At 50.2% G+C, this 27,059-nt stretch overlaps 1 protein-coding gene and 1 non-coding gene across 11 annotated transcripts in view; both read right to left on the bottom strand.

Annotated features, from left to right (window-relative positions):
- The window catches only part of ZNF618 (zinc finger protein 618), a 149,229-nt gene extending 122,620 nt beyond the window's left edge, over positions 1–26,609 (bottom strand). For 9 of the 10 annotated variants that reach the window (XM_030961657.1, XM_030961661.1, XM_030961658.1 and 6 more), the window contains exon 1: positions 26,416–26,609. In XM_030961657.1, the coding sequence (XP_030817517.1) occupies positions 26,416–26,466 (51 nt within the window). In that variant the 5' untranslated portion in view covers positions 26,467–26,609. Of the gene's footprint in view, positions 1–20,677; positions 22,451–26,415 lie in introns of those variants that run through there. The other variant, XM_030961665.1, reaches the window with a different exon arrangement.
- Positions 1,044–1,207, bottom strand: LOC115911085. The gene has a single exon (XR_004061232.1). It is a non-coding gene; the product is annotated as a U1 spliceosomal RNA (small nuclear RNA).
- Positions 26,610–27,059: the final 450 nt, after the last annotated feature.

The raw sequence follows: 27,059 nt of genomic DNA, 5'->3' as shown, positions 1-27,059 counted from the left end.
ATGCCTTCTGTCCTGCCTGCATTCCCTGCCTGCATCACATCCCCTGCCTGAATTATATCCCCTACCTGCATCCCCTGCCCATTCCCTGCCTGCATTTCATCCCCTGCCTGCATCCCCTGCCCCACTGGGCCCTGCTCAGCTGCTGTCCAGACCAGTTCCCATGGAAAGCCACCACATCCTGCACCCTGTGCAGGATCACAGAAGCGTTTAGGTTGGAAAAGATCTCCAAGATCAAGTCCAGCCTTTGACTGATGCCCACCTCATCAACCAAACCAACTTCTTTTTCCAGCTTCTCACTTATCAGCCCTGAGCACAAGGAGGAGATGGGAAAATCATGTTCATGGCTAAAGGACGCACACAAAGCGCATTCACTAATTGAGGATGAGGGCCTGGTTCCCACCAGGAAAGTACCACCATCATCCCCACAGCCTCTGCAGGCCCAGAGCTGAGACTCCAGGGTCTCAAATAAGGGTTCTGTGTGGCTCACACAGTGAGCTGTGCTCCTGGATGGAGTAAGACATCCAGTGCTGGCCTACAGGAGAGCATCATCCCCTTTGCTGGGGCTCTCTGAGATCAGAAGAGCCCCTTTCTCCCCTGTGGGGAGCAGAAGAGCACAGCCAGAGGTGGATTAGCTACAAAAATCACGAGCTGCACCCCAGCTCTGACCAACAGGAGCCCATAAGCAGCAGCAGGAGCACAGCAGTGCAGGAGCAGGCACAGGCTCCAGGAACACGGGAACAGCCTCACCCATCACCCACGCAGCTGGGGGCAAGGCTGTTAATGCTTAATGGGCAGGCAGGTCACAGGCAGCCTGGGCCAGCAGGGCTGGAGGCTGCCAGCAGCCCTGGCTGCAGTGGGACCGTGCTGGTGCACCACAGGGATCACAGAATCATGAGGTTGGAAGAGACCTCTAAGATCATCGAGTCCAACCTGTGCCTTAACACCTTAACTAGACTATAGCACCAAGTGCCATGTCCAGTCTTTTTTTAAACACATCCAGAGATGGTGATTCTACCACCTCCCTGGGAAGAGCATAAAAAAAGGAGGGGAGAGCACGAACACAGTGCCCCAGTACCACAAATGATGCAGTCGAGTTTCCCACGTTTGGGGAAATCGCAGGGGTCAGCACACCCGGAGTGCAAGGGATGAGTCTGGCCCTGGGAAAGCCACCTGCCTGATCATGGTGTCTCCCCTGCCAGGTAAGTATGGGGCTGCCTCACTGCCTCCCCCAGCAGGGAGGAGGCCCACGGGTTTCTGGGGGAAGCAGTTTGAGGGCCTGGGGGGAGCTCTCTCTCTGGATACTCCCCCCCTTTCACACAGGAGACTCCAGCAGCTCCTGCTCCTACAGCACCAACACCGACCCTGCCAGCTCAGCCCTACATGACACACACACAGTGTCCCCCTCCAGGAGGGCCTTCCAAAGGCACACCCAGCACAGGGGCCTGTCACAGTGCCCTGAGCACAGCAGCACACACACTGCTCCAGGGAAACCAAGTGCAACTGCTGACAGAGCAATCAAACACCAACGCTGACCTTGGGGCACAAATCAAATGAAGGAAGTTCCTCCACCAGCAGTGCTGCTTCCAAAGACATGTTCATCCACACTCTCCATGGCTCCAGCAGCAAAGGCAGCAGCCAAAGGCAGCTTGCATTCCCCACCCTATGGGAGACACGGCCCCAAAATCCCTCAAGTGGTGCCAAAGGTGGAAACAGCCAAGCAGGGAGCCCATGGAATGGGTGCTCAGGCAGCAGGACACCAACACCACCTCCTGCTTGTCCAGAGAGAAACACTTATTAAAAAATCCAAATAAGAACTCCAGGCCCCACCCTGTGTTCAACAAGCTGATGGTCCTTTTGGCCAGAGAAAATCTCACCAGGTCCCCCCAGGCCTGATGGGATCATATAGGATCCTCACCTCAAAGCAGAGTGGCCAGCTGGGAAAGCCAGCTCCAGCTTGCTGTGTATGCAGGGTTGGGCAGGAGCAAATACAGGCAGGGGGTTTCTCAGACTCTTGTCACTCAGGGGGACCTGTAATGTCCCCCAAAAAACACTTGCTGAAGTACCTGCCAGCATGTGCAGCCACACGTGCTGCCTGACGTGGTCATGGCCAGCCCAGAACCACCAAGAGCTCAGTGATGGGATGGGCTCCAACTCCTCAGCTGACCTTCCCAGACCCAGACACGGCTGCAGGAGCAGCAGGACCTCCAGCAGCACCCTGGACAAGCACAGAGTTGGTGTTCTCCCAGCTGGCAGTGACGTGGGGCACCCAGTGGGCACTGAGCTGCTCCGTGCCCTGACACTGTGGATGGACATCTCAGCCCCCAAAGGCATTTTAATTACTGCATTAAAAGGTGTGAAACACTTCCTTCCCACACACACTTGGCCATCTTCAGGGGCTAGGAGCCAAACCTCTCCTTGGCAGAACTGAAGCAGGCTCCAAAGCTCCCTGGGAAGTGATGGTCTGGGCTCTTTGGGGCTCCCCTGGCTCATCCCTCCTCTGCTCCCTCACACCCAAACACATCAACCATGAAAACATCATCACAGATCTCTGCAACACAGCAGAGTTTCAGAGGGACTTGGATAAACTGAGCAGTAAAAACCTGCCAAGAGCAGCTGGGACTGAACAAGAGAAAGCAAAGCTGAAATGGGTGAGGATCCCCTGTGCTGACCACGCTCTGAGGGGGGACTGGGGGGTGCAACCCCTCCCAAGGAGCTTCTCACAGCTCTGCAGGGGGAGATATACAACACTGAGGGGGAGAAGGGGCAGAAACCACTAAAATCAAGTAAACAAATCAGAGTAGAATTATAAAAAAGATCCAATAGACCCATGCTCTGTGTTAGAAAGGGGTCGAACCTGATCTCAGCTGCCCTTTACATGCAGGGAAAACATCAGCTCAGTGCAAGTTACCAGCAGGAGAAGAAAGGGAAGGAAAGGAATTGTTTAAAAGGGCAAAATAAACAGAAACCACAATTGTGCCATGAACCCATCCCTACCCCAGCTTGCAGGCTTGGCCATCCTGTCCCAAAACTACTCTGGGAGCAGTGAGGAAGGAATGGAAACCCACCTGGTTGCACTTCACTACTCCTTAATTCCAGCACCACCAGATGTGGTGCCAAGATTTGTGCCAGGACTGGGGCAGAGGCAGGGAAGCACATGGCAGTGGCATTTCGGGCAGAAGCTTAAAGTAACTTGGGAAATGGGGTAGAGAGGTACCAAATGTGTTTTCTTAAATATTCATATTGTTTATTTAACTTTTTTTATTATTTAACTTTTAAGAAAATTATTTAACTTTCAAAAAGGCCATTTTTACACATTAGCACTTCAAGCCACTAATATCAACTTACTTAATTTTCAGTTGAGCTCCAGAGAATCCCAGTTACAGGGTAAACTCCTCATGTAAATTTAAATGGCCCAAATTGTCTCAATAAACCATCAGACACAATAGCAATGGAGCAGCCACATGTAGCTCTGGCCAGCAACATTTTATGAGAAAAAACCCCTAAGATATGAAAGTTGAGTGTGCTTTATTTCAGAATTCAAGGAAGCAAAAGGTCCTTTACCTTCACATCCAGTGCTCAGGGCCAGCAGTCCCTGTCCCATGGGACAAGGAGAAGGAAAGGCAAACCCAAACTCTGCCAGGCTAAGAAATGTTTTAAATTGTCATCAATTCTCACTGCAACGGAAAACCCAGCTGGTTCAGTCACAGCCATCCCCACGGTACCACAGCAAACAGAGCAGTTTGCTCAGAAATGACTGTGGTCCCTGGTGGAATTAGGTGCTGCCCTCCATTGCCACTCTGCTGATCAAGAAGTTTCACATAAAGAACAACAGCATCACAGGGAAGCTGCACATTTGCCTGATTCTGGGATTTTACCCTTTTTCCTGAGGTGGTGTGCTGACCAATTCCTGTCACCAACCCTTTGTACCCTCTGGTGAGCTGCACCTTGGGAAACCTCTGATAATTTTGGAAGAAATGGAGCATAAGAGGGGGAGCTGCCCAGCACATCCCTTGTTCCAGCCCCTTGGGACAGGACAGGTCAGACCAAAGGACATCAGTGCCCCTCATGCCATTGCTGTGGATTACTGCTGGCACTCCAGGACAGGGGTGCTGGGATCCTCCTGCCTGTGGGGTCAGCCTGCCCAACAGGAGCTCCTGCTGGACCCCACAGCTCTGTGTGAGCCAGACTGGCTGGGCACTGAGGGAGCTGCTCAAGAACCACACCTGTGAGCAAACAATCACTCAAAGCCAACATCCAAAGGGTGCAGCAGGGCTGCAGGGCTCCTGGAGAAGGCAGAAGCCTTGGAAAGGGCAAAGGGAGAGAGCCTGAGGGTTTCCATGTGTCTTCTCAGGAGCCTTCTAGGACTGCCCTGGAGCTCAGACCTGGCACAAGAGCCCTGCACACACTGCAGGGGAAGCAGTAAGATGGGACAAATATTTCTATATAGCACATCCTAAAACAGAATTCTCCATTTGGCTTCATCCTAAGAGGAAGGTCTACCTGCTTCTTGGAAAGCAAGGGCTCCCATGGCCAATGCATGGCGCCAGCTGCAAGGCAGAAGCTCTCCAAGCCTTCAGGCATTACACACAGTTGTTGAGATAAAAATGCAGGGGAGGCCTGGCAGCAGCTGGAAGGGTGAGAGCACCGCTCAGGGGTGTTTTTGTTCCAGGGCTCAGAGCCACGATGGGAGCTGGTGTGGGGCCTGGTCCCAGCCCAGTGGAGGCAGGGCACGGCAGGGGAGACGTGGCTCTGCTCCAGGGCTCAAACCCCAGCTCCTGCTCCTGTCCCTGGCTCTGGCAGCCCTGGGAATGGTTTATTCTTCAACTACTTGTAACCAGGCTAGACACTGTGACTCACAGTGCCCAGCTCCACCAGAGCTGACCTCAGCCAGCGGTGCTGAAGAGCTGATGCCACACAAGCCAAAGAGCCACGGCTGTCAAGGCGTGCGAGAAAGCCCAGTCAGACCCCAGAGTAAGCACAGAGGGACGACAGCTCCAGATTTGGTGCTGAGCTGGAATCACACCATGCCTTAAAGCATGAGGGGAACAGGGCCGAGCCCTGAATGGAGCTGATGCTGCAGCAACATCCCCACCCAGGTCACAGCAACCCCACGAGCTGCCCTACTGCAGTTCAACCACGTCCCCACAAGCTGCTGACCACACTGCAGGGAGAGCTGCTGAAGGAAACTTCTCCCTTCACATCCACACCATTGCTGAACTCCAGTGCTCTGGTTTTAGTGCCACAGTCCCCATCCCCTTACACCACAAGAGAGGTGAGCCCCTGAGTGGCTGCAGTGGTCTGATGGTACCGTGTGCTGCCTTCCTCCTCATCCCCATCCAGCTCCTCTTTCTGTTTCCTGCTCCCCACTCACTGCTCCTCTCCACAAGCCAAGTTACTCACCAACCTGGCACAAAGCCCTGTGGTTTTGTTTTTTTTTTTATGTTCTTTTCCAAGGTTAGGGACATAAATCAACCCCCAGAAGGCTCCAGCTAACACGAGCCCGTGAGATCGGCAGCAGATGACCACAGACAGAAGGCAGAGGACCAGCACTTTGGTCTTTTGGCAACAGCATGTTCTTGGCCAGGCTCTCTTTCCCATCTCCCAGGCTCTGCTTGCCACCCACTCCTCCCTTCCCCAGGATGACTCTCAGTGTCGTTAACATCCAACAAACGAGGGCTGAGGGAGTTCACACCTCCAGTTATTCAGTAACGCTGCTGGCAAACCCGACACTGTAACGTGCTGCTCTGCCTCCAGACTGCGCTCGGAAAATCCTCCTCATAAAAAGCACAGAGCTATTTTTAAAGGAAATCCTGGATGCCTCTGAACGTGCAGGCAGCAGCAGCCACAGAGGTACACCAAGCCAAGGAGTCTCTGGGCTGGGTCTGGTAGTCTGACACCACATCTGCAGCGCTCCGGCGGCCGCGGCCAAGCGGGCAACGAGGCTGCAGCGCCGGCCAAAGCCACGGTGCTGCCCGTGGGTGCCAAGAGACACAAGAGCGGGCCAGGAGCATGGCAGGAGGATCTCGGGGCATGCAGCAGCTGCTGGTGGCGGTCAGTGCTCCCTGCCAGGCCCAGCACGGCGCTGGCAGCGGTTACAGCCCTCTCACATCACATCCAGCAGCGCACCTGAGTGCAGGTGTGGCTCTTGCGCTTGCTTTGGTCAGAGTTGATGCAACCAGGTCATCCAGTGAAGGCTCACTGGAGGGAAAATTTTACTGAAAATTGCATTACTCAGCCTTTAAAGACTCCAAATGATCCTTTCAAGGAAGTGAAGAAAAAAGTGAAGAAAAAGGATTAATTTCTCGAAGTTCAAAGGACAGAATTTATTTTTGGAAATAACGTTTCACTACAAATCCTGCAACTGAGACAAATCAAAACCAGCACCACCACAAACTAAATCTGAAGGACAGGACTGTTGGAAAATCTCTCTCCAACAAAACAGAGGAGTGACAGAACAATTCATGGAGGGCACCTTAGGGACCATCTTGGTCTTATCCACCACTGCTACTACAGGCAGCAGGTCTACACAACTACCTCTCTGCCAGGACCTGAGCTCCAGGGACACGTCGTCCCAGAGCAAGGGCTCCTGAGTGTCATGAGTCCCAACAGTGTCCTGCATCCCATTCCCACCTGCCATGGTCCCAAAGGCTCGTTAAGAGACGCCATTCAGCCACCCCTTTCCTTCCCCCTTCACTGACATTTGAGCTGACGCCACCCAACCACAGCATGGGGGACAGAGAAGCTGGGATTTGAGAGCAGCTCCAGCACCAGCACAGCTCAGTGCAGTAACGTCTCACCAGCAAACCCTTCCCTCCACCAGGATTTCCTGCTTTTATCTCCTCTTTCTCTGGGCTGGTGGCTCCAGGACTCCATTAACCTCTTTTTCTTTTCCAGTATAAGACAAAACTTCTTTTGCTGCCAATTAAATCTGCTGATGGACAAAAGCTTCTTAAGATCTGCACAACTTTTGCACAAATATCTCCCACACATTGGTTTTGGGCTTTAATTAAACTTTTCTCCCCTTGAATCAAATTACCATTTTCCTCTGATCGTAATTTGGTTGGATGAGATATAAAGTTGGAGGAGATCAGATTTGAGGGAAGAGGAAAGCAGAGCACAACAGACGGGGTGTGCTCATCTTGCTTTATCTATTTCCCATTCAGCCCCACGGACACCCTGCTCTCATTAGCACTTAATGCAGGTGAAAATAAAGAGGTTTAATATTAAAACAGCATGGGCACATGGAAAATGTCCACCTGGACCTGTTGGAACTTGCCCAATATCACTCCCAAGCTCTTTCTCTATACAAGGAGCTTTTTCACTCCTACAACTCTAACTCCTTATCTGGGCTAATAACATTTAATATGAAACCTCTCAAATCCCATTTGAAAAAGAGAAAACTTAAGTATTCAATAATTAAGACATTTCTCCACTCCATCAGCAACGTACCAGCTCAAAGACCATCCTGCTGCCATCATGGAACCAGGCTAACCAGGTCTGCTGCTTCCACCTGAGCCCCAAGGTGTGAATCCAGGGGCTGCTGCTCTCCCACCCTACGATCTCATTTATGCCAAGGAAGGGTCTTGCTTCCTCACTGCCTGCAAAGAAAGGAAGGGCTGTGCAAGAACAACCAGGAGGCCCTCCCTGAGATAAGGACATGGACTGTGGGGCTGTGCAGAGAGTGGCACCAACGCTGGGCACAGCTGGACACCTCATTCAGGCCGATGGGTTGGCAGCCCCCAGCAGAGCACACAGGCAGGGCTGTGGGTCTGAAACACTCTGTGCAACTGGTGTGATGCTTCAAGGGACAAGTCCTAATCCAGGAACAATGGGTCTGGTCGCATTCCCGGGCAGGCGAATTCCAGCCCCAGCGAGGATGTGACACCAGGCACGCGGCGCTCGCTGACACAGAACCGGCCTTTGGCGAGGCACTGCCCGTGCAACCACAGCTCCCCGGGAGAGCCCTGCACAGCCACACGCTGCAGCCGCTGGGTCACTGCTCATCTCCTCCCAAACTTGTTGAAATCCACACTGGGGTGGCGGCTGGGTGAAGAGTAGGGAGGGATCCAAGCTCCAGAAATGTCTGTGAGCAGACAGTGATGAGGCACGTTGGTGGAACCAAGAGGAAGTGCCCACTGCTGGGAAAACCTCCCTGCTCCAGGCTGTGACAGCTGATCTAGTGTGGGAACACACAGAATCCAACCTTACAAACACAAAAACCAGAATCAAACAAGATCTCCTGGCATTGCTGATCCTCCTCTCTGAACCAGGGTAAGCAGGTGGAGAGGAGCCCATCTGCCCCTGCATCAGCCACCAGAAGAAGCCTCAGTCTACCCAGCCTATTAAAGTCAACCCATTTTTCTAAAGGAAATGTTAACCACAGTGGGATATCAAGATACAAGACTGCTTTTAATTACATATACAAAGGAGTTCCTAACACTCCAGCTCTCCACAAGGGCAGCTTGCTGAGAAAAGCAACTCTGATCAAAGCAGGAAAATCTAAATCGGGTGAGCTTAGCGAGAAACTGCATAAATTGTCCCCAGGTTTTTATGCACAAGACTCATGAACTTCCAGCCAGAATATGTTTCAGTTGTGGCGTTATCTTTCCTTCTGATTTAGGGCCTGCTGAACATAGAGAGGGATTTGTCCCTCTGTGTTCTGCACTCTTTGAGTCCTGTGTCCAGTTCTGGGTACCTCACATCAAGAAGGACATTGAGGGGCTGGAGTGTGTCCAGGGAAGGGAACGGAGCCTGGGAAAGGGCTGGAGCCCCAGGAGAGGTTGAGGGAGCTGGGAAGGGGCTCAGCCCGGAGAAAAGGAGGCTCAGGGGGGACCTTGTGGCTCTGCACAGCTCCTGACAGGAGGGGACAGCCGGGGGGTCAGGCTCTGCTCCCAGGGAACAGGGACAGGAGGAGAGGGAACGGCTCAGGCTGGGCCAGGGGAGACTCAGGATGGACATCAGGATGAATGTCCTCATGGAAAGGGTGGTCAAGCATCGGAGCAGGCAGCCCAGGCAAGTGGTAGAGTCCCCATCCCTGGAGGTGCTCAAGAAATGACTGGACATGGCACTCAATGCTCTGCTCTGGTTGAAAACATGGTGACTGGTCAAAGATCTTCTTCTGGAAAAGGTATCTTCAACTGAGAGGTCTTCTCCAACCTGACAGTCATAAAGGTCCTCAGAAAAATCTTCAGGCCTGGCTGTGGCACAGGGTCACCCCCACATTCACAGGTGAGTGCAGCACAAGGTTTTTCTACTCTGCAACCAAAGACTTCAAGACTTTGTTTAAAAACAGCATCCTCACAAGGTGAAGGTGCCCAAGGGTTCTGCAGCTCCCTGTGCTGATCAGAGCTCCCAGCACAGGACACAAGCTGGGTCCTGGACACGGGTGTGCCAGGCACCCCCTGTGGGCACAGCCCCAGCCAGAGGCACCCCACAGCTCATTCACAAACACGCTCTTCCCAGATCTCCTGCTCCAATCCCTGGCATCTCTTCAGTGGACAAGTTTCCTCTGCTAGCTTCTGTCTGCTCTGAATATATCTAAAGAACTCTTTGAAGTCAAAATATTCTTAGCAATTAGATCTTCTCTACTTCTTTTTGCCTTCCTAATTATCCTTTTAACTGCCTTCTGCTTATTTTAATAGATATTCCTATCCTCCTCCTTACCAGACTGTTTATACTTTTTAAAAGCCTACTGCTTACTGCTCCTAATACTGTTTACATCTTCACTCAGCCACCTCAGCTCAGTTGCTGCTTTTTTTGCCTGATTTCAGAGTCAACCAGGGGAAATTTCCTCTCTGATCTCTGCAGCAGTTTGTAAATATCTCCCATTTTGTCTACAAGAGGTTTTCTACAATAGGTTCTCTTTTCAACAACAGGTTTCCTCTTGGGAGAGGGAATGGAGTCTCCTCTAGACCACAAGTGCTTCCATAAAAATCCATATTCTTCTATATTGCTCTAAGCACTCTTCTCTGCTCTCAGCCCATTGCTTTTGCATTAGGAATATAAAGCAGATTGTTTAATGACTGAGCCCCATGTGTTCCCTAACTACCTTATTCATTATCATTTCCTGCCTCAAAAAGTAAACAAATATCCTTTTGTGCTCAATGTTACAGGAGATTACATACAAATTTCTTTAGTTATATCTCTTCTAGGGGGGAAAAAGCCACCTGGAAATACTTTGACTTCATGCAAGGGCGTGCACCAGGGTGTGGGTGATGGTCTGCAGGGTTTGGAGCATCCTGTAGGGTTTGGAAGTGAGAATAATTTAGGGTCCATTTGGTGGAACCTAGAGAGTAAATTAAAGGGAAGCTGACTCAATATTTCCTCTGTTCCTTACAATCCTTCCCCAACCATCTGCTTTCTGACACTGGGAAACAGGACACCAAAGCAGAGGCAGAAAGTGGGATCTTTTGTGAAGCACAGAATGGCCATTCTTTACACCACAGCACAGTTCTGCCCTGGCTCACTGCTCTGAACCCCGAAGCCCTTATTCCACAGACAGAGAACAAGCACCAGCACCCAGCATGCTGCACCCACAGATCCCCTTGGCAGCTTGTTCTAACAGCCAATCTGCCCTGCTGCTCAAAATTTCCACCTCCTACTTTTAGAAATGCTTTTTGCGTCTTCATTTTGTCATCTCAGTGTTTGGATCCTGCTTCCAGGTATTGTTTCTTGCTATGCACTTTGCTAAAACCAAGGGCTCTGCTACCTGCTTTTTTAATTTTCTGCTTTTTAAACCCATGGAGAACTGGCTCCATGAAGATAAAAATCAACGAGTGAGTTTTTTTTTGGCAGAGAGTTTCCCAAAATATAGTGCACGTCCCCAAATGTTTAACAACAAACACTAAGGAGTATTTTCTTTGACTCCTCAAACTGTTTCACTCCACTCACATGTTCTGTGTCTTCTCCAACTTTTCAACATCTCTGAAGGAAATGAGGGAGCTGAAAATGGGGATGATGTATTAAAGCACAGGCAAGAGAGGAGCTGTTCACACATGGCTCCCTTGCTCTGCACACCGTGGTTGGCATCCCCCCACTCCCACGCTCAGTGCCACTGCTCACCCTGCAGCATTTGTCCCTTTCCCACCCCAAAGCCTGGTTTGGCACTTCTGCTCCTCTCTGCTCGCCCCACACCAAAAGCAGATGCAGGCCCATCCCTCCAGGTACCCAATCCCAAGATCCAAATCAAAATTCACCCGATGGAGACGACTCCATAACCAAATCCTTGTGGGCAGCTGCAGTCCCTCCTTCCTCTCTCCCCCTCTTCCTCACCACCACTGTCAATGCCTGTGGCCATGCCTGACCCTGTTTGCAGCCTGCTTCACACCAGCTTTTTGGGGAATGACACAAAATCAGCCCTTTGGCCAGCTCAGGACACGTTCCCTCCATCCCTTCTGCAGGAGAACAAACCCAGCCTGACATTGCCACCAGCTCCTGCCCTGTGCTCCCTCCCCACCCTGGCCAGGTCAGGGCAGCACAACAGCACCACTACCAAATCCTCTGCAATATTCTCACTATCCAAATCCTACAGGAGCCCAATATCTCAATACCCAAATCCTACAGGAGCCCAATATCCAATATCCAAATCCTACAGGAGCCCAATATCCAATATCCAAATCCTACAGGAGCCCAATATCTCAATACCCAAATCCTACAGGAGCCCAATATCCAATATCCAAATCCTACAGGAGCCCAATATCCAATATCCAAATCCTACAGGAGCCCAATATCTCAATACCCAAATCCTACAGGAGCCCAATATCCAATATCCAAATCCTACAGGAGCCCAATATCCAATATCCAAATCCTACAGGAGCCCAATATCCAATATCCAAATCCCACAGGAGTCCAAGGGCAGAGCCAGCAGAGTGCCCAGGGAACATCACCCCAAGGAGCAGGGGAAAGCCCTGCCCTGCTCAGCCCCTGTGCACATGGGCTGAGAGTGGATCGTTCCTCCTCCTTACAAATAGGGAACAGCAATATTTATTAAACATGTCTAGTTTTTCTGCTTTATTATGCATTTTACCTCTCCTCAGCCGTGATAAGTCTACACAAACCATTATTAGAATTTCTTTTGTTCCTAATACAAATACTTTCTTACTGTTCCTTGCACTGACAGTCACAGATTTTTTTCCCCTTGTGTTTTTAACTTTCTTTATCCATTTTCTGCACTTGATAACTTCTAACTCAAGGATAACTGTCATCTCTTCCTCTTAATATTCCTTTTTTTCCCTTTTATTCTGTTTTAATTCTCGCCAGCACAGTGCTGCCCTGCTCACAGGAGCTCAGGCTGCAAGGAGGGGAGGGGAGGCAGGGAAGGGGGGCTCAAGGTCCTGCCCCACACCAGCTGCACCCTACATGGAGACCAATTTTAAACCCAGACTATGGCTCTCACTTCATGGCAGAGACCACACTTAGCTAAAAATGCCTGTAAATGGCACAGAGGACAGCAGAGCCTCCAAAAGTGAAACTCAGGACCTTTCTGTGAAATCCCACCTGTAACCAGGCTGCAGGGTGGGAGCTGAGGAGGGCCTGAGCCAAAGGGAGCCCCTCTGAGTAAGCCAGACACCATCAAAATCAAAGTGAAAACAGATGCCAGCATATAAAACCTATTTAAACTAAAGCCTGAGAAAATCAAAGTTACAGGAACATCCAGTGTAAGTGAAGCATTTTCTATTGATGAGGTCATAAACGTACTCTATCCCTGAAGAGCTTCATAAAATTTCAGGTAGGAGACAACAGACTCAGAGCATTGCAATCCATATCCAAATTACATGGGAATGATGGAGCTGTGTTGACAGAGAAGCGAAGCGCAGCCCAAGAAATGAAACAAGATTATTATGACAGAAGGTAGCAGAGAACCCTGATGGACTGGGAGCCCATCCCAGAAAAGTAGAGCACAGAGGGATGCTCAAAATGCCAAGGAACACCAGAGAGGCTGCAGGTCTCTGCCAAGGCAGGAAACACAATTTCAGTCAGAGGAGAATTCAGACAATTCTATAGAGACTTGCAAATGTGAAAGGCAGTTTGATGCAGAAATGGTGCTCAAGGTCCCACACACAGGACTTCTGTCCCCACACTGTGTCCCCAGACATGGCACATCAGGGAATCCCAGACTGGTTTGGGCTGGAAGGGACGTTAAATCCCATCCAGTGCCACCCCTGCCATGGCAGGGACACCTCCCACTGTCCCAGGCTGCTCCCAGCCCTGCCCAGCCTGGCCTTGGGCACTGCCAGGGATCCAGGGGCAGCCACAGCTGCTCTGGGCACCCTGTGCCAGGGCCTGCCCACCCTGCCAGGGAACAATTCCTAATTCCCAATATCCCATCCATCCCTGCCCTCTGGCAGTGGGAAGTGTCCTGTCCCTCCATCCCTTGTGAAGAATCTCTCTCCATGTTTCTTGGAGGCTCCCTGGAAGGCCACAGTGAGGTCACCCCAAAGCCTTCTCTTTTCCAGGCTGAACAATCCCAATGCTCAGCTTTTCCTCACAGGAGGAACCATTCTGTGATTCTACAAACAGGAAAATTTGTTAAGAGTGTTAATGGAGCAGCTAAAAGGCCTTGCAGGTGAGGTGGAAAACTTGGAGATGATTATTACCTACCAAAGGGGGTTTGTTAAACAAAAATCATAGTTTAACAGCAGAGTGGAAAAGGCCATTAGAAATAAAAAGTTGCCCTCAGAAAGAAATCCAAATTAGGAGAATATAAACGCAAGGAAGCTACACTTTAAGCCATAAAAAAGTCAGTCCAGAAAAAGATTTTGAGAAACAGGTCACTGAAGGAAAAAAAACTAATAAAAACACACAAGCACCAGAAATCTGCCAGATTTTGATATAAATCAAGTACTGAAGAAAGATAAAATCACAAGATAAAAATTCAACTTCTTCGCACCAGAGCTCATTTGTGACAGGGCTCAGCACTTCCCTTCCCGGACTCTTCATGAGGAATGAGGGGAGCATCTGCCTCAAACTGCAGGAAAAGCTGCAGACCTGCCTAGCAAAATTAACAGCAAAAACCTAAGAATCTCCAGGGCCCAACAGCATCCAGCCAAAAGTCTGGAAGGCATTAAGCTATTAAATCACCCAGCACCCCCAAAATCACTGCTGTCCACCTATGACCCAGCCAGCACTGAATGTGACCCCACTGTTTCAAAAGGCTCCAAGGAACTGCAGAACTTCATTTTCGTGGCAGAAAAATTACTACAAACAGTAATTAAAAAAAAAAAACCAAAACAGAATAATTAAAAGTGTTCCCATGGATTAGAAAGGAACACCAGGAGTCACTCTGGTCCCTGCAGCCATAAGCCACTGGGTTCTGAGCCCTGCTGGCAGAGGCACTTGCAGGTAGAACAGGGCGTGGTGCACCCAGACTTCCAAAGGCTTCCAAAAGAGTTTGCTCTGCAAAGGCTCTTGCGGCAAGTGCACTCACAGCACTTTCACATGCACGGGATGAAGTAAGAAGTCACCTCATTGATTAACCACTGATTAAGAGAGGGAAAATAAAGGGCAGGAACAGTTCATTATCACAGTGGGGTCCCACAGCCATCTGCTCCGAGCTCCGGGCAGGGCTGGGGAGGGAACAGAGCAGGGAAAGCAGCTCCTGGAGCACACCAAGGTACCCAAATGAGCCACCAGCACTCATCAGGGCAAGGCAGGAGGCTCAGGGGCCCCTCTGCAGCAGCTGAGGGCCTCTGATAGAACCTTGGGAGGGAACAGAGCAGGGAAAGCAGCCCCTGGACACACCGAGGTGCCCAAATGAGCCACCAGCACTCACCAGGGCAAGGCAGGAGGCTCAGGGGCACCACAGGGGCACCTCTGCAGCAGCTGAGGGCCTCTGATGGAACCAGCTACTCATTATGGGCCTGGGGACAGAAATGTGCCCATGCATAAAGTTTCACCCACAGCCCCTGCACAGAGACTGCAAAACAAAACCAGGGAGCAGACAAGGGCAAGAAGGGTGATCCAGCCAGGCAAACTCCTGTGCCATGGACAAGGTGGCGAGAACAGCCCCAAAGAGCACCTCAGGGAAAAGGGACACCAGGATGGCTCAGCTTTGCTTCCCAAAGCACAAAGCTAAACCCTAAAAATAAATCCCACAAGCAAGCAAAAGCAAATATTTTTCAGTCCCCTATTTGCCTAAATAAATTGCAGATGCTGCAATTATCCAAATGATTGCCTTGGTGGTGGGTAATGCCAGGCTATGGAAAATCCACATCCCAAGGGGCTGCAGCACATCCTGGGACAAGATCTGAGGAGCCTCCAAAGTGGGCACAGCACTGAGGTGAGCAAGAAACTCACCTGAAGCAGTGGAAAATACAGATCTGACAGTAAATCATGCATCCCATAGCTGGAGCTACAAAGGACCTGAGTATGAGACAGCTGGCAAGGCTGTAAGCTCACAAGGAAACCCCAAAACCAGCCTGCATCAGCCTTTTCTTCCTCTAATTTATGGGGTTGGTCACTGCACAACACCTGGGGATGGAGAACTGGGAATCAGAGCTGCTGATGGCCTTTGAAAAGGCATCCCTGTGATGGAGAGAGCACAGAAACACCCAGGGAGGGCAGGAGACACCAAGGAGCTCAACCTGGGAGAGCAGAGAGCTCCAGCAAAGGACAGAGCTGAGAGCAGAACTCCCTGTGCCTGGAAACAGAGACATGGGAAACACAGCAGGGCAGCAAAGTCAAAGGAAAATACAGGAGGAGAGACTTGTGGAGGTGTCCAGGGGGGAAAATGGTTATGATCCAACATCTCACCTTGCCCATGCAGAATTATCAACAGATCTTGCACAGAAATTGGGAATGAAGGCCGCATGTTTGCTGAGACTTCAGCTCAGCACTGGGCCACCTCTGACACCCCTAAATAATCTCCAGGAAGAAAGAACAGTTCCGAATTCTTTGAGTTTACAGCCTGAAGCTTGGAAAAATGTAACAAAAGTAATTGGACAGAAAGTTGAAAACCTATGATGTGCCCAAAAAGGAAAAAAAAAGTTTCTGCAGTTTGCTTCTGAAAAATTTCCTACTGCTTTTTTGGGTTTGTGGGATCATTAAAATAGCTGAGCTGGGAACGTCATGACTTGGTTGGTTTGGCTAATAAAGAGTACCTTCTGGGCTGGAACAGTGGGGATGTTTATGGGGAAAAAAAGGCTTTTTGTGAAGAAAATGGAGTCAACTATTGATATGCAAAATAGACCAAATTATTATTTATATAGGAAACTATTCTAACGTGATCAAACTTTAAATATTAAAAATAAAACAACCCAACACTTTGGCAGAAAAGGAACTAAAAGTAGTATTCCTGGTGCCAGAATATTGCTTAATGAGAGGTTGTAATAATGGATTTGTATTCCTTGTGTGAGGGTCCTCCTGCCATAGAGACAGCTCAGGTAGAGGGATGGGGTGTTTTGGAAACAACATTGTCCAAACACTTGAAAATTCCATAAATCAAGAGGAGACAGATAATTTTTTTTTTTTGCTATTTTTGGGCGAGAGGAAGGAAGAGCCTTGAAAAATGTAAATATTCAAATGCAATTTTTTCCTCCAGAATGCTATTTTGCTCATGATATTCTCCTAACAAAACAAACTCCTCCTGTCCTGCAGAGGCAAAGGGACAGGCTGGAGCCCAGGAATTAGGGAATGTTTCACTGACTGCAGTCAGAGCTGTTTGTAAGGAAATTTAACCACAAGCCTAAATCCCCACAGGACTCGTCCCTAAGTGAATTCCAAAGCAGAACAAAAATTAGAGATTGAAGATTAAAAATAAAAAAAAAATTTAAAAAACCCCAAACCACATCTCCTATGAGGAAAAGTCAAGACAGAAATGGAAAATTCCTTGCTGGCAAGGATGCTAATTGCATACCTTGTGCTAGGAGCTGAATATCATAAATTTTTACATATATATTTAATTAGGTTAATTTGCAAACCGTAGACATATGTCTGCTTAAAGCAGACAGGAACATTTCATTTTATACATTTTAAATCTCACATAATGAACTCCAATCACAAGCAGTGTTTATGCTGCAGGAGGACGGCCAGGAGCTCCCTGTCAAAGGAGGGAAGCACAAACATTTCCCACTCACACAAACAAACAGACACAACGTGGGACTTATCTCCTCCACCTTATCAGGAACCAAAAGCAAACGCAGCAGCACTTTCAGCGAATCTACTTTCTGGCAACTAAACCAAATCAGATTACATAGGGAAAAAAAAAGGAAAAAATAACAACAAAAAACCAACCAAACAAACAAACAAAACCACCAAAAATTTAAATACATGCAAGATTTCAGGAAAAGGGACCTCGATTTTGAGTGTTTTTCTCATTTACGAAGGGCACTGCTATTCCCTCCATGTGGATCACAGAGAATATCCACAGATGGAAGAGATCCACAGGATCCCCCAGCCCAGCCCCTGTCCCTGCCCAGCCCCCCCACAACCCCACCCTGTCCATCCCTGGCAGCGCTGTCCAAAGGCTCCTGGAGCTCTGGCAGCCTCGGGGCCGTGCCCATTCCCTGGGCAGCCTGGGCAGTGCCAGCACCCTCTGGGGTGCTGTTCTCCAACAAATGTTCCAGGGGACTCTCCCACATCCCCTGGCATCTGCCAGCAGCCCCAGGAGCAGCACACAGCAGGCTCCCAGGCCCCTCGGGTGCAGTGTGGCTCTCCGGGTACATTTACATTTTTTATTTCTCACCCAGTGCCCTCCCCAGCTCCAGGCACAGCGGGTCCCCTGCCAGGCTGAGTCTCTGGCACATCCTAACAAACGCCGTGGAGCAGAAATGCCAACTCCAACTGCTGTTATCACCAACCAGCCAAATTTAAAGGCCTCTAAAATAAAGGCATGTAAGAAAGTAAAAGTATGCCTCCCTTGGAGTTAATGTGCAGTAACCCCAGTAGTACTAACCATAAACAGAGAGATGCCCTGAAGCCAAGTCAAAACACACCCCAGGGCAACCTTCCTGGTGGTCTTTCATTAATTCCTTCCCTGGTGAAGTCCAACTCCAGCCCTGCCAGTCCAACGCCAGGGCCACCAAAGGCCAGGTCCCAGCCTGTCCCCTGGTGTCACTGCCATTGCCCCTCAGCATCTTCAACAGCATCCCGTGACTGCAAAGAGAAATCCCAGTGATTCCCAAGGGGATTTTCAGAACCCCCTGCCACCAGCCTGATCCAAATCCAGCCATCCTTCCCTACAGAGGTTTCCAAAATGCATGCACAAATTCAAAAAGGTGTTTTATTCCCAGCCAATAATTATCCTACCTTCTTACAACTCTTTTCCCACCCTCAAAATCACAAATATCTCACAAACACCAGTGAAAGCTCAGGATTTGCAGCCCACAGAGTAAGGCACATCAGACCTCAAGTGACAGATTCACACCCAGAAAAGCAGGAGCTATTCTTGGGTTTCGAGCCAGAGCCCTACTGGGGCTGCCTGCACGCTGTTCTCTGGATGCTCCAAGCTCCATCCACCAGCCTGCAGACTTAACTCAAGAAATTGTACAAATCTGCTGGAAACGGGTTTCATTCATTCATCCTCTCCTTGTGTAACCAAGTAAATAGAATAGTAGTAAAAAAAAAAATCTCACCAAAATACAGACAACTCGATTTCAAGTGCGCACCCCAAAGGCTCTGCAGCAGCCCTGCCCTGCCCTGCTCCCAGCCCACGTCGCTCCAGGTTTTCCTCCAGGTTCCCTTCCTGGCTCTCCCACACCAGCAGAGCTGCTGGCTTTGGTTGCAGTTCTGAAAACTGAGGTTTAATATTTCTAAAAATAGGTCTAAAGCAATTAAATACTTGCACTAAAATTGTTCTCAACATACTGGAAGCAGTAAATGACGGCCCTTCAAGGCAAGCACACCCAACTCCTGAAAACTGACTTCTGCTGCTATTTTCAGGCAGGAAAGGATACCTACACCCACACAGAGCAAAAAATGAACTTCCATAAGATTACTGCTGCCTGTGTGTATCTAGTAAAATGAAATCACAACAAATATTAAATCCTGAAGAGCCTGGAGACACAGTGGTGCCACTGGGACACCAGCACTGGCATGTGAGCACATTTGGCCATCCAGCGTGGCTCAGCTCACTGCCAGTGGGAAGGTCTGACATACCTGGCTGCTCTCACTTCTGTCAGTTGCTGAGATATCAAACCTTGTGTGATAACATCTCTGATTGCTAAACCAGGGCAGAAAACACCGCGGAGCTCCTGTGTTCCTGGCCCAGGCACAGTATGGACCCAACATCCCTCACAGCATCCCAGACCCACCCAAGAACCTCACTGCATCCAGGAGTGTCCCAGGCACATCCACATGCACCAACACAGCACAGGTATTGATCCCTCAAATACCTATGGCAGCTCCTCCCGGCTCCAGCAGCTCCTCTCTGCTCCACACTCTGACATTCATGTTTCCCTTTGTCAGCCCCTTATCAGAGCAGGCAAATTCTCCAGTCTCTACTTCTCCACTTCCAGCCTTATTTTCCACATTACACCAGCCAAATATAGACATGAAACAAGCAGGAGTGTTGGGAATCACAAGCAAGGAAAGCCTTGCCTATATAATTAAATCTTTGCAGGTACAGTACAGCAGAGAAACCTTTCTAAGCACACACTGGAGTGCCTTGGAAATACAGATGAAGGAAATAAAGGGAGGGACTCCCTAGGAAAGCTGCTGTAGCAAAGGAACTGGTGCGGTGACACTGCTCCCAACACCAAAAAGCACAAGGCTTGGCCACCCTTGGCCCTTCCCATGGGGACAGGCCCATGCCAGGCTGACCCAGGGCTCTGCAGTTTCACCCCAGAAGAGCCACATGGCCTCCAGCTTCTCCAGAGGCAGCACAGCTCCACAAGTGCCATCACCTGCCAGGGTGGGACTCTGCCCTGGCCTGGGACAAGAGTCACCCACACCAGGGAGGCACAGGCAGGGGGTCCAGCTGGTCTGACCCCATCAAGGGCAGGCAGAAGATGCCCCGTGCCCCCCACCCTGCCCCTGCCCCCCAGACTGCCCCAGGCAGGATCCCAGCTGGAGCAAGAGCTCCCTGTGTGCTGGCACAAGCCCTCGCAGCCCGGTCAGTGAACCAGAGCTAACTGCCACTCAAGTGCCAAAAATCTGGAAAACACACAGCACAAGAACTCTTCTCCATGGGTACAGAGGGGGTTTAATTAAGGGGATGGATTCTAATCTACCTGTGTCACTGCCATGCTGCTCGTGCCCTCCGTGCCGCCTCCTTGCCCAAATGCACCACTGAGAATACAAAGCTTCTCTGCACTTCCAAAGAGCACAGGGGAGAATTTTCTTGATTTTATCTCTTTTTTTTCTGCCACTGCTCACTTTGGGAGAATCCAGCAAGTGAAACCCAAGTAGCTCAGCCACCATGCAGCTTGCCCAGCACCTCCCTGTGCATTTACACTCTCAGCAGTGCTGGAGTACAAACCCCACATTTCAGGAGATGACCTGTGTCCATCGTTTGGGCTCTGACACGCATGTTCCAGCATGAGCAAAGCAATTTCAGTGTAGAAAGAAACTCACGGCTGAGCCCAGCCCAAGGGATGACCAACACTGACACTGAGCATCCTGCCCCACCAGCAGCAGTGAGAGCCCTCAGTAGGAAACAGCAGAAAAGGTCCAGGGCTGAGTGGATCCAATGGACTCAAGGTCTGACCATCAAAGCTCAACCAAGGGACCACTGTGACCGTACCTTGGAACACCAAGGAGAGAGTGCAAGGCAGCTTTGATGTCTTCAGCACATCTTGGGAAGAGACCTCCTCTGCAGAGAGAGAATCTGCTCAGCCTTTCCCCTCTTCCAGAGGACACACAAGTGTGCAGCAATGCCTCCCACATCCCAGGGTCACCTGAACAGCCAGAGTCACATCCCAGCTTCCCCATGGCCAGCAGGGACAGCAGGCACCAAACCCTGCTCCATCCAGAGCCCTCCACACAGCTGCAGACACAGGGCTTGGGAAGAAACAGCTGTTGCTGAAGCCACCATCAACTCAACCTTCTGCTTATTATTTTTGATTATTAAATTCTGCATCCTCTTGGTTATGTTCCCATGCTAAAAGCTCTATACATGTGCTGTATATTATATGTTACATATTGTGTACTACATAGACTCATGTTTTTCCACTCCCCCTCTGTTACAACTTTACCCCACTGTCACCAGAGCTAACCAAAGCCACCAGGAGCTGCTCCTACACAGGGCACCTTCCCCACACAGCAGGAGCCCCTGCCTTCCCCAGTCCCTTTTCCTGGTGCCATGGTTTCAAAATTCAGCTCTCACATGATGAGGCAGAGCCACTGTGACAAGCTGCACCAGAGCCCTGTGCCCCTGATGAAAGGCACATTGCAAATGGTTATTTTTCATATACTATCCACGGTAAACAGCAGCATTCATTTCTATTCCCTTGCTCCAGACAAATCAATGATTGTTAATGCAAAGTCAACACGTCCAGATGTAGTTTGCATACTAGTTAACCACTAAATTGGCATCACATAGTACAAAATAATCAAGAGACATTCAAGGAACCAAACAAAAGCAAAAAGGAGGCAGATGACTAGCAATTAATCCATAAAAGACCTTTAAAAATTAGAAACTTCTTCCCCAGAAAACACGGTATGGCCAAATGGAATCCGTAAATGTGAAATTCCAAATATGCACAATGCTGGATGCACAGAAATGTGGAAATTGCAAGAAATAAATATCTCCTGGGGCCATTTCCCCACATCCCTTACCAAGAACATGCACAGCCTCCAGCAGCACTGGCAGCCCCTGCCCAGGCACCTCTTCCCCTCACCCCACTTGGTACATGATGTACAAACAGTGCCTGATCTGGCAAACTTCTGACAAAACTCACATTTTGGGGTGGCTCCCCACATCTGCAGGACCACCCTTGTCTGTTTTACAGCTCCCAGCACACAAATAACCACCTGCAGGGACCCAGGCATGGACTAGAGCAAGCACAGAGCCCAGGGTAGCACCCATAGGGAATGGGGGATGCAGCAAAGCCTGGGGATGTGCCACACTTCTGCATACCCTCGTCCCACAGCACCCTGGGCAGGCTGGCACACTCCCCCGTGCCACTCCTGAAATGTGAGCCAGGCTCAAGCTGAGGATGCTCAGTAGAGGCCACCAGGGGCTCCATGGGCAGTGCCAGGGACCCAGCACTGCCACACGCCCAGAGCCAGCGTGGCCCTGCGGGACCTGCACAGGGGCTGTGCCAGGGGGGCTGTGCCAGGGGAGCTGTGCCAGGGGAACCTCTCCATGGGGACCTGCCCATGGGGGCTGTGCCAGGGGGGCTGTGCCAGGGGGACCTGCCCATAGGGGCTGTGCCATGGGCACCACATCCAGGAGCAGCATGCAGGACCTTGTACCGAGTCCTGCCATGCCATGGTGGGAAGGTTGAAATCCTTGAATGGGCACAGCAGCCAAAGAATTATTGACCCACAGAATATCCTGAGCTGGAAGGGACCCACCAGGATCGCCCAGCCCAGCCCCTGTCCCTGCCCAGCCCCCCCACAACCCCACCCTGTCCATCCCTGGCAGCGCTGTCCAAAGGCTCCTGGAGCTCTGGCAGCCTCGGGGCCGTGCCCATTCCCTGGGCAGCCTGGGCAGTGCCAGCACCCTCTGGGGGAAGAACCTTGCCCTGAGCTCAGCCTGAGCTGCCCTGGCACAGTGGGCACAAATCCTGACTCTGTATTAGCATGACTCTTAGAGCAGGTTTCAACCCTCTCCCCTGCAAAATAAAATTAAAATTAAATTAATCTAATTTTTAGAACACTAATTCCACTCTAATTTCACTCCTGCACTTGCATAATTGCAAACTTGACTGTGCATCACCGGGCCCATGTGACTGCACCCATGAACTGAACTATTCCCAGCGTTGCATTATGGCAGTGATATATATTTAAATTATCCTGGAGTCATGCAATAACCTCCCAAGGTTTTATATGGCATTTGTATAAATATTATCTACTACTTTAATAATATTATGTCTGTTTTCATTCTGGGATGAAAATATGTCACTGAAAATGAGGTCCTGGAAATTTTTCTTTTTTAAAAAATACATTTCAGTTATGTCACAAGAAATCTGTTGGTATCACTCAGCTGAGCTCCCTCCCTCCCCTTCCCCTTCCAGGCTGCCAACAGCAATTTTGAAAAGGATAAAATATTGATCAACTTTCCAGAAGAAAAAAAAAAAGGGGAAAAAATCCCCCTGAAGGCAGACTGCAATGAAAAATTATGAAATCTTTTCCAGGCAGGAGCAGGTTTGTGCTGGAAGGACAGGCAGAAAGGTGAGATTCAGACCCATGACAAGCCAGCGGCAGGAGCTGGTGCTGGAAAGCTGCAGCTCCCCAGGGAGTTGAAGATGGGAAGGGTTGCAGTTGCCAGAGCATCCCCGTGCAGGAGGACACGGCCTCGCCCCCAGCGCTGCAGAGCACGCACAGCACCCCCAGCACAGCTGGGAACACCTCCAGCCCAGGCCTCCCCTGTTCAACCCCTCTGCTTCAGGAGAAACCCAAAAGGCATCATTGCCACACCTGGCACTGTGACCCCAGAAGTGAGGCTTGGTCATTAATTCTAATTAAAATCCAGCACCCATCAGTGCATCCCCCCCCAAATCCCAAATCCACGGGGATGCTCCCCACATCTCCAGGAGTGTGGCAGGGCAAAGGAAAAGCAGCACCAAAAGGTCTGATTCACACGAGAAAAAAATGTATGAAATCTTAAAATTAAAAAAAAAAAAAATTACAGCTAACCAGTTTGTTGGGGTACAATGATATTGTAGTAAAAGTTCTGGGGTGCAGCTCAAGGAAGGGAAATCTTGGAGGGTAAGAATATGGAAACGCCACCAGGCTACAGCTTCCTGGATGAAACCATGAATAAAATATTCTCCAGGATTGTTTAATCCAATTTGGAGCATTGTGTGTAATTTTTACCCAGATGTGCCACCCGGCTCTAAGTGCACCGCTGCCGGGCTGGCACCGGCCTCCCGCTCCATTGCATTTCCATTATTTGCTAAAAAAGGGATTCAGGAAGAGGGTGGGTCCCCTGCGGGGGGGCTGGGGGCAAATAAATGCAAAAATAAAAATATGGAGTTGACATTTCAGAGTATTTCTTCCTCCACCCAAGAGTTATCCTGCTTTGCAAATTTTTTCCATTCCCCCCCCCTTTGAAAAACTCAAAACATGAAACAAATAAAGGGGAGAAAAGTGAAAACGGCCCCCAAACCCTGAATTCACCAGCCATTCCTTTCTGATTTCCATCAAATATCAAATTACAGGGAACAGAAAATCAAAACCAAACAAAAAAATCAAAATTAAAAAAAAAACTTTTCAGGGGTTTGAAATTCAAAATTAAAAATTCATTCTGGTTTGAAATTTAATTTTATTTTGTGCAGCACCCAGATTTCAGCCTTTGCTGGTGGGTGCCCAGCAGCTCCAGGAACTCACTTTGGAGTTTAAAATTTAAAAATGCTTTTTTCAAAAGGAAAAAAAAAAAATCCAAACTGCTGCAGCTGTGGAGCCAGCCATCTTGCTATTTTGTCCCCATTTTAGAGAGGATACTGTGTCAAGGTTGGTAAAACTCAATGTTGACCTAATCTTTCCTTTCCTCTCCCTCCCCCACTTTTGGGTGGAAAGGCCATGTAGCTCTCCTAGATTGCTTTTTTCTTGAAACAATGCATGTTTCAGTGCTCTTTTGTTATTTATTTTTAAAAAGATCAATACCAAGACCCCAGTATTCAAGGGCAACCCTACAATAATAAACCAGTGTGTGCACAGTCCAGAACTCACAGGCACTCTGTAACAGCAAAATAATAGGGATAGGACAGCATTTAAAACAAACAAACAAACAAAACAATTAAGAAAAATCCCACCAAAAATAATAATGAAAAAAAAAATTTCAATTCAAACTCCAGCAAGGCTTTAACAGTCAAGGAGAAAAAGGATTTTGAAATTGTGAAAAATATCATGGCTGAGCCCTTTAAAGGCACTTCAATTTGAAAAAAAATGAAAATCACAAAATCTGCAATTATTTTTTCACAATATTGTTAATTATGCATATTCATAATATCATGGCGGACCTTATAATAAACCTGTGTAAATATTAGATTTATGTGAGCCATAGGACATGGAGTTATTACAGTGTGTTTAAAAAAAGAACATGGAAAAAAACCTAAAAACCATAGTATGGAAATTTTCTTCTCTACAAAAGAAGTAGGAAATTAAATGCTGGAAACTGTTTTAATTATGCCAGGAGAAACCATCCAAAAAGCCAAGAAATTCTAAAATAAAACTGACATTCGACTCTTAATTTTGCTTGTCCTCGTGTTTTCTTGGACTGTGTTTAGAACCTCATTGTTTAACAGCAGTTTTGCATGAAATCCAAAATCACAAAAAAAAAAAAAAAAAAAAATTTGGGTGTGTCCACAGCAAATTTTCTGGGTTCTTCATTTTCCTGCAAAACTCCTCATTTCAAACAAAATAACTTTAAGCACTGCAGCAAAAAGGAAAAAAAAAAAATGAACCCTGAGTTTTGGCAGAGCTTGCTGCACAAGTTCAAAATTACAATGAAGCCCAATTCCTAATTGCTCCGGAACAGCAATTCTCCCACTTTCCCAAACTAATCCCTCCCTGCAGCTCACCCGGGGGGGCCCACCAAAAACTTGACTCACTTTCCTTTCCCAGCACTCTGCTGCTCCCAGGCTCCGTTTTTCTCCAGAAAATGGGGGTGGAGGGAGAAAAACCTGAATTCATTCAAATTCCTGTTTAATTTTCATTTCCATGAGCAGGGCTTTGGCCCCAAAGGGACACACACGAAATTTGCGGGGCGCTGCGGAAGCTGCCGGAGGAACCCCAACATGGGGGATCCAGCCCCAACTTTCTGGGAAAAAATTTAGAAATAGCAGAATATTTCCCTTTTTTTTTTTCAATTTTAATTTTTTTTTTTTTATTTACGAAATAGTCTCCTCTAGGTGGCGTCGTTTTAATGGAAAAAAAAATGGGGGGGAAAAAAACCAAAACGTTCCGGAGGAAAAATTAAGAGGAGGAAAAAAAATTAAAAAAAAAAAAAAAGAAAGAAAGAAGGAAAAGAAAAAGAAAAAGGGCCGGGAAGGGGCGCGGGGCGCGGAGCGCGGCGGGGCCGGGCCGGGCCGGGCCGGGTGCGGGGCCGGGCCCGGCCGAGGGGCGGCTCGTCCCCGACATGGCTGCTGAGCTCCGCTTTGTTTTCCGCCCGGTCCGAGCGGCCACGGCTCGGGCACCGCGGGGTCCGAGGAGCCGCTGCCGCCGCTGCCCCCGCGCACTGCGCCAAAGCGCCGCCGGGGGATCCGCGACGGGGCGGCTGCGGCTGCCGCCCTCCCTCCTTCCCTTCCCTTCCGTTCCCTTCCTCCCCGCTCCCTCCGCCTCCCCCCGGGGACACGCCGCCCGGCCGCCGCGTACCTGCGCTGCCGCCGCCGCCGCCGCCGGAGCGGAGCCGTCCGGCTGGTTCATGGGGCTGGGGCGGGAGCAGGCGAGCCCCGCGCCGCCGCGGCCTGCGATCCGCCCGCCGCGCACAAAGCCGCCGCCGCCGCCGCCGCTGCCTCCTTTCCGCCCTCCCAGGAGCGGCGAGTGGGGGCGATGCCCCGCCTGCGCGGGTGGGCGGCTCGCCGGGCTGCTGCAGCCCCCCTTCCCCCGGGGCATGGGCCGGGGCGGCCGCCGCGGGCACGGGCGCTGCCGCTAGCGGCGCGGCGCGCAGGGCTGGGCGGGCGCCTCCCGCTGCCGAGCCCGCGCCGCCGCCATCACGAGCCGCTCTGGGGGCAGCTCCAGCCGCAGCGCGCTCGCAGCCGGCGGCGCCGGGAGAAAGGGGCTGAGTCTGGCCCGGCGCGGGAGCCCCGCCGCCCGCCCGGCCGGCCCCGCGCTGCCCTCCGCCCCCGCGCCGGGCACCGCGCAGCCCGGCCCGGCCCGGCCGCCGCCCGGCGGGCGCGGGGCCGCTCGGCGCCGTGGGGCCGCTCCGTGCTGCGGCGCCCCCGGGAGGTGTCCCGCGGTGGGTGGGTGGGTGGGTGTGCGGCGGGGTGCGAGCTGCGGACCCCGGCCCGTCCTGGGCC

Source organism: Camarhynchus parvulus, chromosome 17 (assembly GCF_901933205.1).
Source record: "Camarhynchus parvulus chromosome 17, STF_HiC, whole genome shotgun sequence".
Classification (NCBI taxonomy): Eukaryota; Metazoa; Chordata; class Aves; order Passeriformes; family Thraupidae; genus Camarhynchus; species Camarhynchus parvulus.
The sequence above is the reverse complement of the archived record's forward strand: the minus strand, read 5'-3'. Positions and strand labels throughout refer to the sequence as shown.